This window comes from Castor canadensis, chromosome 8 (genome assembly GCF_047511655.1).
Source record: "Castor canadensis chromosome 8, mCasCan1.hap1v2, whole genome shotgun sequence".
NCBI classification, from domain to species: Eukaryota; Metazoa; Chordata; class Mammalia; order Rodentia; family Castoridae; genus Castor; species Castor canadensis.
In genome coordinates, this window is record NC_133393.1 from 52,763,905 (window position 1) to 52,780,228 (window position 16,324).

Sequence of the window (16,324 nt, forward strand, 5' to 3'; positions counted from 1 at the left end):
GCAGAAGTCTTCGGGGGATACAGGAAAGAAGACAAAAGGGGCACAAAAGTTTCCTTGCATCAGACCTTGCCTTTCATTATCTTGCCTGGTTTTCTTTTAAGTTCTTTTCTCCTTCTGTTTTTTGTTTGGTCAGGAAAAGTGAGGGTGAAATAGAGAAATAACAGAAAGCATTCTCTCTTCTTTTCTCTCCTGAGAAGATCCACATCAGAATCTGGCCTGTGTTACCCAAGGCACAGACCTCACACCGTGTCAATTAGACAAGATGGGGGTGGGCAGTGTAGAGTTGCACTCCTGTAGAGGAAACAGGTCCCCAAAACAACTATTTGTTATATACATTTTATTGAAAAAAATTTACATCAAAATGTTTTGGCAAACTGTAAAAGTATACATAAGTGCAAATATATCCTCCTTTTAAAATACAAGCAAAGTGTGAGTATACACGAAGATCATAAAAATATCTTTAAAATACGGTGTAGAAAACAACCTTATAAAAATGTATTGTCACAATACTGAGAGTCACATTCTTAAGCGAGACTCATCGGTTCTAGATCATTTCTTTGGCACCTGTATCCAAACGGAGCGATTGGGGGAAACAGTTCTGACTGAGGAGGCAGATTGAGGCTATTTTGAAGTCTTGTGCTTAGCACTGCCTTTTTGAAAAGCACACGTTTTCATAAACAAACAAACAAACAAAAAAACAACACAGAGACACACAGCTTGTCTGTTTCTTTCAGACCCTGACTATTGGAGGCAATGACAATCCCAGAGTTGCAAGTTTAGCTTTTACGTGTGGTGGTAACTTTTTACCATGTCACTCTCTCCCTTGTCTGGGGCGTTACCTTGCAGGCTTCCCTCTTGCAATGGTAGGCAGATATAGGTGAGCAGGGCTTTCCCTGGCATTCTCGATAAGTGAGAGTGTGCTACTTACTGCTTTCCAAGTGCACATTGTGTGAGTCCATCACAGTTCCCATCTGCCCCTCATGAAGAGGAGAGGGGAGAGAGGCCTCCAAGTGGCCTCTGTCCCTTCACATAACGCAGGGCTTAATATCCTGGCACACGCTCTGGTGGTGATGGTGATAGTAAGACCCACTGGCTGAGGGGTGGAAAGAAGAAATGCCATTGAAATTGAGGACAAAATCTTTTCTGTCACACACTGGAGTAGAATGATGCTGGTAACGGGGCAGTCCCACTGAAAGAAGAAAGGAGAAAAGAAACTTCAGAGACAGTGTCATCCAGCTGATGGTGGGGTGTATTATTTTTAAAAGTTCACTTTAATGCGTCTCATTTTGGCTCAGGGTACAAAACCTGTTGGTGTGCCTTTCAGTACATTGCTATGAAACTGGTAGAGAAAACCTGTGTTTGGCAGTGTGTAGAAATTTCAAACAGTGGGTCCCAGTAACTGTGGAATCATGTTTTGGTTGCAGAGCAAAAATCTTGGGGATGGGTTGGGGCGGGGTGGGTTGTCTTGTATTCTTGATTTCCCATTTCCCTCTCTAAGGTTTCTGCCTTCGCTTTGTTCAGAATGAGCAAGGTTGGACTGCTCCCTCCAGGCCCAGAATCCTGGCTGCAGGGAGAACCATGCATGCTGTCCCAGAACATCACTGCCACCGCATCTCTTGTTTTGAGCCTTATTTTCCAACTAAGTGGCCGGGTCAGAGTCGCAGGAAGCAAAGTATGCCTGTGCCAAACGAGAATGATAGAAAATAACCCTATCGCAAGAGAAAGGGAGGGGGCTGTGAAAATCGCAGCCCTCTCTTCCGCTGTGCGGGAATCTAAGCGGGTGCCTATCGCCCGGAGGCTTCGTCTAAAAAAACCAGGACTTCACGGAGCCAGGGATGCTCTTAGATCCAAGGCACCACCAGCGCCGAGAGTCGCTGCGGGAGCCCGGCCGGCAGAGGCTGGGGAAAGCCTGCATTCAGCTCCTGCAGGGCTCCTCTTGGCGTCGACTCACTGCCCACTTTTGCTTTTGCTTTCTCGGCGCCTCTCGACCCCCGGTGCAATCCGCCTGGGGCGTCCCGGGTCCCTGCATCTCTCCAGCCCGGCTGCTTTCGGCGCCAGGCTGGACGAGGCCGGTTTGCAGGATGTCTTCTAGTCACCCCAGTGGTGTGGGCAGCCTAAGGTGCACCTTCGTGCCAGCCCGAATTCGGTTTTTGTGCAGAAGAAAACCGCGCTCTCAGCCAGCGAGGCTTGGGCCTCGTTCACGTCTCCCGGGCGCCTACAGAGCGATCAAGCTGCACGGTGGCGGGGTCTCGTCCTACCTGACGGCCACCAGCACCTAGATTAACCAGAGCTGACCACCCTAGGAAAACAGCCCGTGACCCGCGCCAACCCGTACTCAGGTGCGTTCGCTCGCCGCCCAAAGCCTGTGGTAGCGCGGGTTCAGGGACCACAGTAGCGGGTCGGGCGGGAGAGCGAGCGCTCACTGACCCAAGGCCACGGTGGGCCGCAAAGCCCAGGCTCTCACTTGAAAGGCTCCTAGGGCTAGTGAACATCGCGGGGCCGGGCGGGTCACGCCGCCTGCCGCCTTGCTGAGGACCACTGGCCGCGGTCACCGGACCGCGTGGGAGGACTGAGCTGTGTGCGGAGGGGTGTTGATCAGAGGTCCTCCGCCCACTGCCGTGGCCCCTCCTGGCCTCCCCAGGCCTTCCAGGTTCGGGGGTCCGCGGCTTTGCGGGATGCACACTGGGAACCAGGTCCCCGCGCACAGAAGCCCACGACTCAGGCCCGCCCGCCTGGGAGATGACAAAAAAGGGAAATAATATTCAAGAGCGAGGTGAGAGCAAGACGGCAAGGGAGGAATGGACAGTGTGTTTGGGTCGTGGACCCTGCCATCGCCTCCCCAGTTTTCCCAGATTGGCCTGGAGGTCCTGCTAGGCGCCAGAGCAAGGTGGGCTTGGGAGGCCAGCGGGCAGGAGCGCGGAGGCCAGACGCTCGGGCTGGGCAGTTGTAGGCCTCTCCAAGGCAAAGGGTCAAGCTTCCAGACCCCAGGATTTCTGGGGGCTTGTTCGTGTGCCTGGTGAGTGGAGTAGTGAGGAGGAGGGTCAGGAGTCTCTTTCACAAGTGATTTTGCTTTTTTCCTAGAGTGTTGTTTTGTGAGGGCTGCAAAGACTAGAGCTGGGTTCAAGTTGAATAGAGCCTGTCCCAAGGAGGATGGTCAGCAGGACAAGGAGGAGAGGAGAACAGACAGTAGGGCAGGGGTCCTTGGGCTCCAGACCAGCGTGTGAGAGAGATTGACAGCCAGTGGGAGGGGGAAAGAGGAGGGGAGAGTCGTCTGTATTGGTTACTTGTTGAAATTCCCATAAAATTGAACAAGACTCTGTTCTCAGTGGGTTAAGTCAGGCTAAAATCCTCTCCGGTGTGGTCCTGCCGAGACTGTCTTTGTTTAGTTAACCTCTGAGACCCACATTTAAAAGGCCTATTTGGGAAATTTCTCTATTCAGGGAACCAACATCTTTTGCCCATTTCTGGGCTTCCCTTCTCCCCCATGCTCTCGCTACACAGGCAGTCAGGAACATATAAAGTAGGCATCTTCCTAATTAGGGTGGGAGGTAAATGTGAGGGGCAGCACCTTTGAGCCTTGCCTTTGACAGGCAGGCTCCCCCAATTTAAATCTGTACCCTATGGAAGCCTCCCAGGGGTTAATAAGGGTTTATCTCCACTCTCCAGATAAAGCTGGCCAAATACTCTACTGTTCTCCTTCACCCTCTTCTCCCCTCCCACCTTTCGCCACTTTCCACAGTCAATAAATTTTCATACTCTGCAGCCCACACAATTTAAACCAGCCACACTACAAGTGGCCTTCAAGCACATTTCTCATGGGAGTCACAACAGGGCCCTCAACTTCTGCCCAGGATGGACTTGTGTGTCATCAACATGGTCCACTGTGTGTGTCTGTTTAGACTCCTGTACACTGGCACTGTCTCTCAGGTTGCTTTTCTCTCTGCCCTTCCCTTATCTGTCGGCTCAACACTTGCTCAGCCAAGAACCTTCTCCACTCACACCCCAGGGTACAGGACATCTCTCCTTTTGACATTTACTTTAGAACAAAATACAGCAAAACAAACTTAAAAAAAAAAAACAGGACAAAAGGAGCAGGATGCAGTTCCTTGTCTAAGGTCCCTAAGGCCACACGACTTCTCTTAAAGCTAAGTCAGGTCTCAACTGGAAGAAGTTTGTAGGAATACCCTCAGAGGCTAGGAAGGCCTTGACTTCCAACCAATTCTGGAGGACAGGCTCCCGATCCGGGAAGCCAGGGAGGGCAGGAAGACCCGGATCCTCTCCCCCCCTCATATCTATGAATAAGGAGCCAGCTCCCCGCAGCATGCTTTCCATACAGCACCTCAGACCCCAGCGTCCCTGAGGGAGTTGCCAATGGGCTTGGAGGCTTAAAGGAGGCATATCCCTGCTGGCCCGGCGTGGTGCGGTACCTTACCTGAGAGGTCCTCGCGGGCGTTCTGGTGCAAGTAGCTCTGCTCCAGGGAGTAGGAGGACATGCTGGAGTGCAGGCCTGCAGAGGTCGCAGGGTTGCTACTTGGCGTCAGGGCTGCCGGCTGTTTGAGGTAAGGCGAGGCTCCAGGCGAGCTCCAGTGCGCCGCAGGGCTCGTGTAGGGCGAGTGGCACTCGATGGCGCTCGCCATGGCCGGGGATGAGGGCACTGGGCTGCTGCTGCTGTCCGGCCCGTAGTCCCCGCCGCCGCCGCCGCCACCCGCTGCCGCACCGACGCCCCCGGGGCCTGCGGGCACGGGGCAGCTGGCCATGTAGGTGGAGCCCGGATTGGGCGACATGTGCGGGACGTGGTGGTGGTGGTGGTGGTGGTGAGGATGCGCGTGGCCCGGGGCCCCCGCGCCCGCATCGTAGCCTGCGGACATCATGTCGAGGCCGCCATAGCCGCCCTGGCCGTGGCAGCCGAGCGGCGCCGACGGGGGCGCCTGGAAGTCGAAGCCTTGGGGCAGCAGAGAGGCCCCGAAGCCCAAGCCACTCACTACGCGATGATACATTGGCTTGAGCGCCTGGCACTTCCGCCTGAAGCCGCGCGGCCGGCGACGAAATGAGCCCTCTTCGAACATGAACTCGCTGGCCGGGTCGATGGTCCAGTAATGGCCCTTGCCGGGCCGCCCGAGGCCCTTGGGCAGCTTGATAAAGCATTCGTTGAGCGAGAGGTTGTGGCGCACGGAATTCTTCCAGCCCTGGTAGGCGCCCCGAAAGAAAGGGAAACGCGCCTGCAGGAACTGGTAGATCTCGCTGAGCGTCAGGCGCTTGCTCGGGGAGCTCTGGATGGCCATGACGATAAGCGCGATGTACGAGTAGGGCGGCTTTTCGGGCCGCCGCAGCCCCGAGTTCGCCTTCTTGGTGCCCCCGCTCCCGGCGCCCGCGGCGCTGCCGCCGGCGGCACTCTTGCAGGCAGCGGAGGAGGCGCTGGCCGAGTTGGAGGAAGAGGAGGCACAGGAGGCAGAAGAAGAGGAGGAGGAGGACGACGAGGTGGTCTCCAGGGCGGCAGCGGCGGCGGAGGGCGGCGGGCTCATCAAGGCGGCCTGGAGCGCGCCGGGGACCGGACTGCATGCACGGCGGAGCGGGGCTGGCGGCGGGCGCGGCGGGGGCGGCGGCGGCCCGCCCTCGGTGGTCATCTGGGACCCCGGAGCGAGGCCGGGCCTCGGGCGCAGACCCTGGACCGGGAGCGGAGGCGCCGGAGCGGGGTCGGCCCAGAAGCCGGGCGAGTGCCTTAGCCCGCCGCCCGGGCTGCAGCCGTGGCCACTCCGGGCCAGCGCTTCGGCGTCGCCTCCCTCAGCTCCTCTGGGGCTTCTGGCGGCGGCGGCGGCGGCGGGCTAGAGGCAACGCCCGGCGCATCCCTATCCCGAGCCTCGGGTCCTTGCCTTGCGCAACCACCTCCCAGGCGGCGGATGCGAAGCGGCCGGACGCCGGGCAGCTGCGCCCACAAGCTGGTACCGTGGCCGGGACCCCGGGGACCAGCCTGACGTCTCCCTTCAGGAGCGCTCTTCGCTCTGTCTCTCGGACTTCCTCCCTCCCGCGCCCTTCCCGCGGCCGTCCTCCCTCCCTCGCTCCCTCCCTCCACCCCTATCCCGCCCTGCCCCCTCCTTGCTCCGCGCCGCCCGCTGTGGGGAGGGCGCTGGGGCCGCCGCTCTCTCCTCCCCCTCCCAACCTGGCGGCTGGCTGGTTCCCTTATCTCTTGCCTCGCTCTCCAAGGTCCTTCTCGCCTTTTTAATTCCTTTCTGGGCCCGGGTCCCTTTCCCCACCCACCCTCTTTCAAACGGAGGGATCACACACCAACTCACATTTTGGTAGGAGGACTCCCACTCTTAGCAAAACGGTCTGCCTATGACTTTGCGAACTGGTTCTTTGCGTCTTCTAGCAGCCCCAACTTCCCAACCTAGAAATGATCCGCTACCCCCACCATCCACCCCCATCCTCCGGAGTGGACCCACCTCTTCTCCCCTCCCTCTCCCCCTTCTTCCTCCCCGCCCTGCCCCCGCCGAGTGGTTCGGGCTGCGGGTGCCGCCGCGGGTACCCTCCTTAGCCGCCGTCCTTAGTGCCCGAACTGACACCATCTGTCAACTTCATTTAGACATTGCCGCCCTCAGCCACACTCCAGGGTGCCAGACGCCCCAAGGTAACGTGCCAATCCTCTCTTTTTCTGCAGGGCCTGCAGGCTTCGGACAGTTGTTCAGAGAGGGCGAGCGCCGGGCGCCCCAGGATTTTAGCCCTCGGGGAGATCGTTTTCTGAACTTTGAGCAAAGGGGTTTTGATGGAGAAACTTGGGCCAAGTTTTAGAGGCTCTGGAAATCTTGGATGAATAGGATTCATGTTTGCATTTGCTTCCATTTCCTTTTCGTTTTCCACTTCATGGTTTATTTAAAAAAGAAAGAAAAGAGGAGAGGAGAGGAGAGGAGAGGAGAGGAGAAGGAGAGAAAGAGAGAGAGAGAAACAAGAAGGCCCACCCTGAGATAAGGAGATAGCTGTATTTATATTCAACCCTGGGGAGTGTGCAGCTGGCAGTAGCTTTATATCTTCATTGTCAGCATTGTCCACCAAAACTGTGTCACGGCTAAGCTAACTTCTGTCCAAGAACAGCCATCCCAGTTGTGGCTGAGCCCTCTCTGTAAGAGTCGGGCTCTGGGAGAGAGGTGCCCTCGGGAGAAATCACTTCCAATGAGACCCGACAGTTAGTTATTGGATTACACGTGCAGGGAAATGTAGTCTGACGAGGGATAGGGGCTGGGAAGAGGGAGGAGAGCAGGAGGCTGGGAGCAGGCCGGGCCACACAAGGACTGATGGAGAAGCCCAGAGGGAAAGTGCTGCCCAATAGGGAACCAACTGGAAGCCAAGCTAGGCCCACCACAGCGTACAAGCTGAAAGGAGCTAGCCGCAAGGCTATTGTACTGGGAAGCCTGGGGGAGATTAGGGGCAAGGGAAAGTGGTGGGGGAATCTCACAGGGACCCAGATAAAGAACTCAGCCTTGGTGCAGCAGAACAGGGCAAGCCCCTTGGGGCTACCGCAGCTCCTGGAGCCCCTGGAGCGGTGGGGGACTGGGCCTGGCCCTGAGCGCTGGTCGGTCTGTGGAGAGAAGGAAAGGGCGGGGTGGAGAAGAGGAGGGGGCTGGGCTGGGGCTGGCCCCAGACAGTGACCTGAAGTTGAGTGGAAGCAGGCTTTTTCCATCAAACCCTGCCTGGATACCACACACGGAGACCGAGTGTCAGTTTACTGCCCCGAGCCGGCTCCTTTTCCCTAAGCTCCACAGTAATTAGACAAAGAAAACCTAAATTAGCTGAACAGGCGTCGACAGCTTCCTCCAGAGCACCCCTGGTACCTACATGGGAATGTGTCCGAAAATGGCCTGATTGTAGCTGAGAGTCAGCTAAGAAAACATCACCAAGCCGAACTCAGTTTACCACTCATTTCCAAGAGAAAAAAGAAACAAGTCGCTCTTTTCCGGAGGGGTTGTTTTGATTGGGTTGGGTGGGGGTGGGGGTGTTGCAGTTCCTACTTTCTAAGAATTTCTTTCTGATTGACTGGTGAGCATTTTGGGGGGACAGGTTCTCATTTATTTCATGCTATTTTTCTTTATTCTTCATTTGTCATTTTGCATGGAATAATTTTTAAATAAGTGACTCACTACAGCATACGCTCACTAAATCAATGCTCTCAGAGTCTGAAAATAATACATTAAATGGAAATGGGCTGGGAGGATGGTAGTATTCAAGAGGAGCCCCACGGACTTCAGAGTGTCTGTGTGAATAGGTGTGTGTCTGTGTTTTAAGTGGAGGAGCATCGGAACCAGGGAGAAGGTAGAGAGAAGGAAAACAATCATGCACTTGTAGGAGGGGGTTGTAGGAGATAGATTGGGGAAACATTTAGTGAGTTGGTATCCTTGTCACTTTGACTGTGGGCCCTCTGATTATCTGCACCTGGGAATTCTAGATGTTAAAACAAGTCCTGGGGGTGCTTGCTTTAGGAGCTGACCTAAAAGGTTGCAGGACTCTCAAGACTGAAGAATAGAAGGCACTAACCCTTTATTCTAGCAGGGCTAGAATAACCTTCTGGATTAATAGCTCTCAGCATTGATAGCAGAAGATATAGAGCCCATCTTCAAAAAAACAAAAAACAAAAATAACTTCCAACTTGCCTGAGACTTTAGGGTTTTTGCAGATAACTCTTGTTAAAAAATACCCACTCTACATATTTTTACCCTCTAACAATTCAACTGGTTAAATTATGAGGGATTTTTTAAAGGCTACCTTCTCCATCCAAGTAACAATGTTACTCATTTTACTTAAGCATTCTATACTCATGAGAAATCTTACAATTTGTTGAGGATTATTTCCCGCCCCCAGGAAATTGGAGAGCAGTTAGGACTATATGAGGCCTGCTGTTGAAGCCTGCTTTTTCTCCAGCCCAGAACTCCAGGAAGATAGGGAGCTTTGTGACCTTCTTAAATTATTTAGCAGGAAGGGCTCTCTTCTCTTTCTTAGAGACTCTACTTCTGTCTGTTTCCCTGGCAGAGGCTGCCCAAGATGACTTGGCACAAATCATTCCTGAACAAGTGACACAGCTGACCTATAGTGGGGGCCTGGGACTCTAAATTCAATGCTCCATTCACCACATTATAGCAAAACCTTTCTGGGATGTGGTGTTTTCATCACTGGTGTGTACAAATCCACTGGGTAAGAATGCACATGGTAACAAATTATGTCAAACAGTTTCTCCTTGGCAAGAGAGGCTAACTTCTGGCTAGGAGGCAGGATTTATTTATTTTTCTATTTATTATCTATCTATCTAACATCATCTATCCATCCATTCGTCTGTGGTGCTGGGGATTGAATGCAGGCTAAGCTGTACCCCTATCCAGCAGACAAGGTTAAAGGGAAGTTGTTGTCTCTGATCCAGCCTTGCCTTTGTTCAGTTTTGGCTGTAGGAGGTCCCTTATGGTGGTGAGCTCTTCTCCACTGACTTTCACTCTCTATAAACTACAAAAATCTTGATTTTTTTCTTACGGGAAGGAAAGGTATAGTTCATTTAAATGATTCTAGATCAGCCCAGCTGCTTCTTGATTAACCGAAATATACAGCTCCTGGCCGACCAGCCCTTTCTCCATTCTGGTTTGGTTGACATTCTCCATCTGGGCTGTGGGTTCCTTTCCTGCTCCAAACCCTTAGGTCCCACCCCTGCCCGAGAGCAGGGGAATGTAAACTCCGGGAAGCTTGGGTTTCTCCGATTTTGTTCTGTAATCGGCGTTTTATTCTAGGAAATCTCTTCATTATTGCGGTTTAAATTTTATGTTCTTAGCCTGCTTCCTCTGCTTCGTGGGTTTTACATGAAATAGCTTAGACTAAACCAGTTAGCGGCAGGAGAGACGCATCTGCATCGATCATGTTTAGGATAATTTACTACAAGTCCTGGGCTAGTTCGTGTGCCGCGTTACCCCTCCCTTCCTTCCGCCTGGGCCCAGGAGGAAGAAAGGCTGTTCTTAGTTGGGTCTGAAACTGACCACTGTTTCACCCTGTAATGTAAGTGCTAAGTTATCGTGGGCAGAGGATTCTAAGTGTGCGTACTGATGGGCTCGACGGGTGTCGGCGTGATGGGAGGAAAGGATGGAAGTGCACCAGCCTGCACGCCACAGAGGCCTCGCTACAAACTTCAAATTACTGAAGAAAATCTGGCTAGGAACAGCATTGGGGGACATGTGGAGGAGGGGTAGCTGCGAATTTTACACTTCTCCTGGTGTCTGCTATTCCCCTCCCGGTCCAGAAACCCCCAAGCACCCAATTTCGAATGTTTATTTGGATCGATTCTTCCGCTCTCCAAATGCTTGTGTGTCGGGCAGGGCCCTTTTTATTACCATCTTCCTGAGAGATTTGCCGATAGCGCCCAGATGTCTTGGGCCTGGCTGTAGGCATGATTCTATGACCCACTTGGCCAGGTCTACGGGTGCTCAAAGAGGGCGGAGAAAGGTCGGGTCTAGCAGTCTCCCACACAAACACCCAGCCTCTTTCGACCTCCGCAATTTCCAGACTGCGAGACCCAGAATCCAGGGAGCAGAAGTCGAAACTCCCAGAATCCATCCCATCCGCCTGCAGTGCACCCGGCCCAGGGACAGACGCCGCAGCACCCGGCCGGGTCGCACTTAGACTTCGCCTTTAGAGGTGGAGGTGCCAGGGCGTAGAGCAAGGTTTCTTTGCGAGGGCGAGCTACTCCTTTCTAAAAGGCAGAGGAACAGGGCCTAGGTGGGAGCAGAGTCGTCCAGTGCGTCTCCCAAGGGGGCAGACAAGTGGAACTCCCAGCGGAGAAGGGAAACAAAGTAGGGACGCATGCACCGCACATTCCAGGAAGCATGTGTGGGTGCGGATTCTGTCGGCACCCACAGTTAGTTTTGTTCCACTTGTGCAGATGGGAGGGTAGTGCTTCTGCTTTAGGACGCGGGATGGATGAACTTTTGAGATGAAATGGAAACCGGTGGGAGCGAGGCTCTTTGTCTTGGAAGCGGGTGTGTAGAGAAGCCGCCCTAAGGACCCTTGGGACTCCGCACCTCCTCTGGGCGCTCTTCAGGCGGTGCCTCAGCTGCGGGTTACTACCCTTGTCTTTTATTCTGCTGGGAGGCCTCGTGATTTTCCTTCTGCCTGCCTTCCCCGGCTTCGCACGCCCGCCGGGCAGACCTGGTGGCCCATCCCCTCCCACCCGGGAGGCACCACTGAGTCTGGAGGGGTCATCTCCCCAGTACCGAATAGAGGAGAGTGCGCGCTGAGGGCACCAACCAAAAGCACCCGGAGGTTGCAAGACCGTTCTTGGGATGCCCCCCGACTGTGAGTGGAGGCCGGCAAGCAGCGGGCTTTCGCAGAAGCGCCCTGGAGGTCCCAACCCAGCCGGGGTCGGGTTTTGTTCCCCAGGTCTGGCTTGTCTTCTCTTTCTGAGTCCTCCCTTCCCCCCATATAAACAAATATCTCCCAGGGCAGCAAACTCGGTGGGGCGCCGGCCCCTGCACGCCTCGGCCACAGTTGAACTTCCTGGCGCATCAAAACTGTGCTCCAGTCCTCCCCGCCGAGCTCAGGATATGGGGCGCGCTCGCTTCTCTTCAGAAAAGGAAATGCAGCTCTTCCAAAAATATAAATCAGCTCTGACGTCCAAATGTTTCTTTTGTCCTCCAGCATCCTCTGTGAAGATAAATAAAAACGTGCATGGCGCCCAGAAGCCGGAGAGGGACCTCGGGGCGCCCCGATGCCGCCTCGGAGGCGCAATCTTTTTGGTGTTCCTTGGTCCTGTCTCCTGTTACCCCTACCCCCAGCCTGGCCATGGGTCTCGGTCCAGGGATGCTGCCTGAGCCTCAGGCGCATGAGGGAGGAAAACAGCTCCTGTTGGGACTCCGGGGCCTTGGAGCGTGGAAGGCCCGCAAGGGCTGCCTAGGGGGGAGGGTGTGTTCATTCGTGGTGGGATACCTCAGGCCAAGCCCGAGAGGACTTTGGGTCCCGAAAGCGTCCTCCAGGCCTCCAAGGTTTCCAGTGCTCCCAGAGAGCACGCGCGCACCCCTTCCTTGACACGGATCCCGATCCCAGACCAGTCACCTATTCCAACAGAGATCTTGCTTGTGCCCGAGAGGACACCGCGTGGCGCACCTCTGCGGGCCACTGCTCCTGGAGAAGCTGCAAGAAGGCTCTGCAGTGTCTAGGGGCTGCAGCCTGTAGTGGCCGAAGCTCTCAGACCTCCCGACTCTCGGATTAGCTTTATCAGGATCATCTTTAGATGTGTTCTCTCCTCCCTGGGATTTCTATCTCCATTGGGACAGGTTTTGGGTGGGGGCTTGAGAAAGAAATCTATACCAAGGTAAACAGGTAGCAATAGCAAGGGTGGTGGAGAAGCAAGGGAGATGAGTGATGACGAAATAGTGGAGGAAGGTAGTCTGAAGGGGCGACGACTTCCCTGACATGGCGCTGGGAACCCACCGGCTTTTCTGCTGCTCCCCACCCCGTTCCCAATAACCCCTCCTCCCCCAGCATCCACACAGCCATCCTAAAGACTTGGGGAGGGGGTGACGGGTCCATGAAGAAGTTTCCACCTGCCCTGGACCCACTTATCCACCTCTCTTTTCTTAGGCCTCTGGCTTGGGCCTTGGGGTGCTCAGTGGGGGCTGTTCACCCGCCCCTTCTCTCCAGGGGGGTCTTTATTGATGAGCTGTCTCGAAAGCCCGCCCAGAAGGCCCCAGAAGGGTTTAGACAATCCATCACCCACCACTTCCAGAGTGCTTCCTTCCTTTCAAACACAGTCCTCGCGCACCAGAGGAACTGCGGTGGGGAGGATCGCGCACTTGAAAAGAGAACAGCTATATCATCAACGTCAAAGTCGTCCCGCAAACTTTCGGAAACAGGGACTTGGGCCAAAAATCCCTCCAAATGATTTACGCGAACCGCCCCCCCCCCGCCCCGCTCCACTTGACTCTCCCCTGCGCATGCAATCCCGTGGCCATGCATCCCCTGCTCTGCTCTGAAAGTCAACCCAGAATGCTCCTCTGTGGGTTGTTAGTGTTTTAGGAGAAAGGGCTTTTCTTCTTGGGTTTTTGGGGAAAGGAGAGTATGGCCTGGCTGACATGCCTTAGAGGCCTGGTCACGGCGTCCTTGTTAGTGGAGAAGGGGTAAGCTGGGAAGGCTGGGCATGGCCTTTTGGAGTCCTCAGATGAATGTCACCTTCGTTTGGATTTGCGTCCCCGCTTCGTTTCAGGCGCCAGGAGTTCCTCTCGTTTCCGCTGGGTGGCGCCAGGCTCTCGGAAATCGCTGCTGGCTGGGCAGCCTAGCGCGCGGTCCTGCGCCCTCTGCGCCCTTCACCTGCTCATGGCTCAAGACACCAGCACCGACCCCTCAGCCCCCACCACCAACCCCGCGGTTCAGGACCCAGCCCTGGTCTGAGACAGGCCAGAGTTGGCCTACAGGGAGACAGAAACCTTCGAGTACTCGGTTATCTCGTACTCGGTTGGCTATCTTAGGATACACTTCTACCCTACACTTCTATTTCCATTTCCAGAAGAAAATGAGCCAGGTGCTGGATGTCCCTTTATGGGAACACGCGCTTCTTCAGGCCTTGCCAAAAAAACACTGGAAGCAAGGAGCACAGGCGCTGGAAGCAAGGGGCAGGGGTCTTGTGTCTTTCTTTTTTAAGTTCCGCCTTGAGCTCCTAGAACTCACCAGTGGTCTAGCAGAGAACAAACGAACGAAGAACTAGCAAAGGAACTGATCTGGAGAAGCCTGATCTGGTTTCTGCAATGATGGGTCTGGGGAAGGCGCCTGCGTCTCTGGACCTCAGCGATGTAATTTGTGAAGCAGTTCCTTGTCTTCTGGTGTCCATGGCCACAGAAAAACAACTGTTTGCTTTTATTTTTCTCCATGCTTTTTAGCTAAGGAATGTCTTTGCAGCTCTCTAAATTTGTCTTGGTGAAATTCTGCAAGGTAAAATGGATTCCCGCCCCCCCACCCCCATGCAGGGGTTTGAACTCAGGGTCTACACCTTGAGCCACTCCATCAGCCCGTTTTTTGTGTTGATTTTTTTCGAAATGGGGCTTGCGAACTATTTGCAAGGTCTGGCTTCCAACCCTCGATCCTCCTGATCTCTGCCTCCTGAGTAACTAGGATTACAGGCGTGACCCACCAGCACCTGACTATAAAAGGGAATTTGAGGGGTCTTTCTAGTGTAGGCTGGATCTACAATGGATTTGAAACCAGAGACCAAGGTATCACCCACTGCCTTTCCTCTGCAACATGGTGTCTTAAAATGAACTGGGCATTTTTATGAGACAAGAAGACATTCTCCATGGCAACTGACTTTTTAAAGAAAAGCCTTAAAAATTAGCTTAACGGGGTAAAATTCAATACAATAAAACACAAATATTTTAAGCTTGGGTTTTAAATTTCTGTCTTTTTATTATGAAGTTTCATAGTACTATAAAATGCAGAGTATGCTAGAGCCTTCATCCACCCAGCACCAATGAAACAATCATCAAGTTTTGCCACACTTGACATCATTCATCAACTTTCTACTTTCATTTTTGCTGAAATACTTTAGAACCCATGTTTTAAAAAATGCACTCTATTATCCTACTACTGTCCAGGCTGGGATATCTCATGCCTAACATTGCATTTTGGTGCAGATCAGCACACCTCCCCTCCCCAGGGAAGTTCAGAGTTGGGGCTGGGACATTGTTCTGGATGTGTACTTACTTTGCTAACAGAATTCCCCATCCTGGTGCTCCCCTTTCCTAGGTGATGTTAAGCCCTGAGTTTCTTGGCTTTTCTCTGGTTTCTGAATCCTGGGAAAGGATGACAAACTTTCTTTCCATCTGTTCACTGAAAGCTGGGTATGTGTTGCCACTGTCACCTGGGGAAAGAAGTGCTCAGTTACCAGAGCCAGCCCCGTACTGCCTTCTAGGCACACATGCCAGATCATTCATATAGAATGTAGCCCCGTCATGTGTCCTTTGAAAATATCTGTGGCTATGACGTTTGTATGTGTTATCCATAAGGACTGTAAGTGCTTTCCAAATCATTTATCCAGTGGCTAGCCATGGAAAATGTTTTCATATTGTTTGAATTGCCTGTGGGAGAATTTTGTATGAGCTAGATGGGCAAAAGGGTCTGGGAAGGGGAACTGGTATGTGCTCCCTTCAGAAATGTCAGGACTCTAGCAATATTTCATAATATTTGTTGATTTGTCTGATTTTTTCCTGCTCCCCAAAACAGCATATGTTACCATTCTTAGCATTTCCTTCCCTCAGATGTAGTCTTTAGCAGACCAGTAGCGATGTAGTGGCCATGGGTGGCCCAATATTTTAAGCTTGACAATTGCACCTGCTCCCAGTAACTTTGGGTAAGTCAAGTATGTCTCCAATCCTCAGTCTCTAATTTTTTTGTTCAGTGGGAACATTAAAAATAAAATAAATAAGTCTCCATTCCACACTGCCTATGAAGATGAAATGATGGTTGTAAAAAGTAATAACGTTTTAACATTTATACTGTTAATTTTGGCTCAATCCAATCAATCAAAGCACTTTTACTTTTAAGGTACCCTGCACATTTCTTGCATTCTTAAGATCATTTCTTCCTAAGCAATCTCTTATATGCACATTTGATTTTGTCCTTAATAAGGAAAACTACGTCCATTGTATGCAAGTTTAAGCCCACTTATGCAGGCAGGGGGTCCCTGCTCTCCCGGTGTTTTTAAACTGCAGATGGGGCCCCAATGCAAACAGCGAACTCTGGGAGAGGAGGGGATTTCGTCCCCCGGCAGAGGTCGTGAGGCTGTAGCTCTTTCGTAGCACCCGGACACTTGGACTAAGACTTGAGCCCTCTCAGCTCGGTGGGTGGTGTCCCGCAGGCTCGCTCAGGGTACCAAGGCTAGGGCGTGGAGAGGGAGGTCTTGGGAACCCCTCCCCTTCAAAGTCACTCGTCTCGAGATCCAAAGCAAAAAAGCCCGCGTTATAATCAACGCGCGGAGTGTGTTTGTGCGTCTTGGGCTCGCATCCCGGGTAGAGTCGTAGACAGACTGTCTGTCTTCAATGAGTCCTTTGCCTCCAGGCCCCATCTCAGAGATGGTGAAAGCGCGCCTCAAAAAAACCTTTACAGCGCCGCTGCCGGAGCGGCGAGTGTGCTTCAAAGGTCCCTTGGGTTCCTTGAGAACTTGACCGCTCACAAAACAGCCTCTCGTGTTTGTGTCAGGCAGGAGTTTCTCCTTTCTGCCTCATTTTCCATAAGCAAGAAACGCAGGCTCTTGACCGTCCGGTGAGAGGCAACCCGGCTGACAAAGAACCCTCACTGTCCACACGCACTGCAGCGCTGG

The 16,324-nt window shown here is 53.3% G+C and overlaps 1 protein-coding gene across 1 annotated transcript; it reads right to left on the reverse strand.

Annotated features, from left to right (window-relative positions):
- Window positions 1-322: 322 nt before the first annotated feature.
- On the reverse strand, window positions 323-6,013 carry Foxf2 (forkhead box F2). Its single transcript, XM_020165948.2, has 2 exons — window positions 4,433-6,013; window positions 323-1,189 (listed from the first exon to the last, which is right to left on the reverse strand). Exons 1-2 carry the CDS (start codon window positions 5,622-5,624, stop codon window positions 1,026-1,028), a joined length of 1,356 nt encoding a protein of 451 aa, XP_020021537.1. The 5' UTR covers window positions 5,625-6,013; the 3' UTR covers window positions 323-1,025.
- Window positions 6,014-16,324: the final 10,311 nt, after the last annotated feature.

Bases quoted from the DNA above. Each gene is read 5' to 3' on its own strand.
- Foxf2 (XM_020165948.2), bottom strand. From the start codon at position 5,624: ATGACCACCGAGGGCGGGCCGCCGCCGCCCCCGCCGCGCCCGCCGCCA. The intron at 1,190-4,432 runs GTAAGGTACCGC...TTCTTCTTTCAG, and splicing joins CGCCCGCGAGGACCTCTCAG to TGGGACTGCCCCGTTACCAG.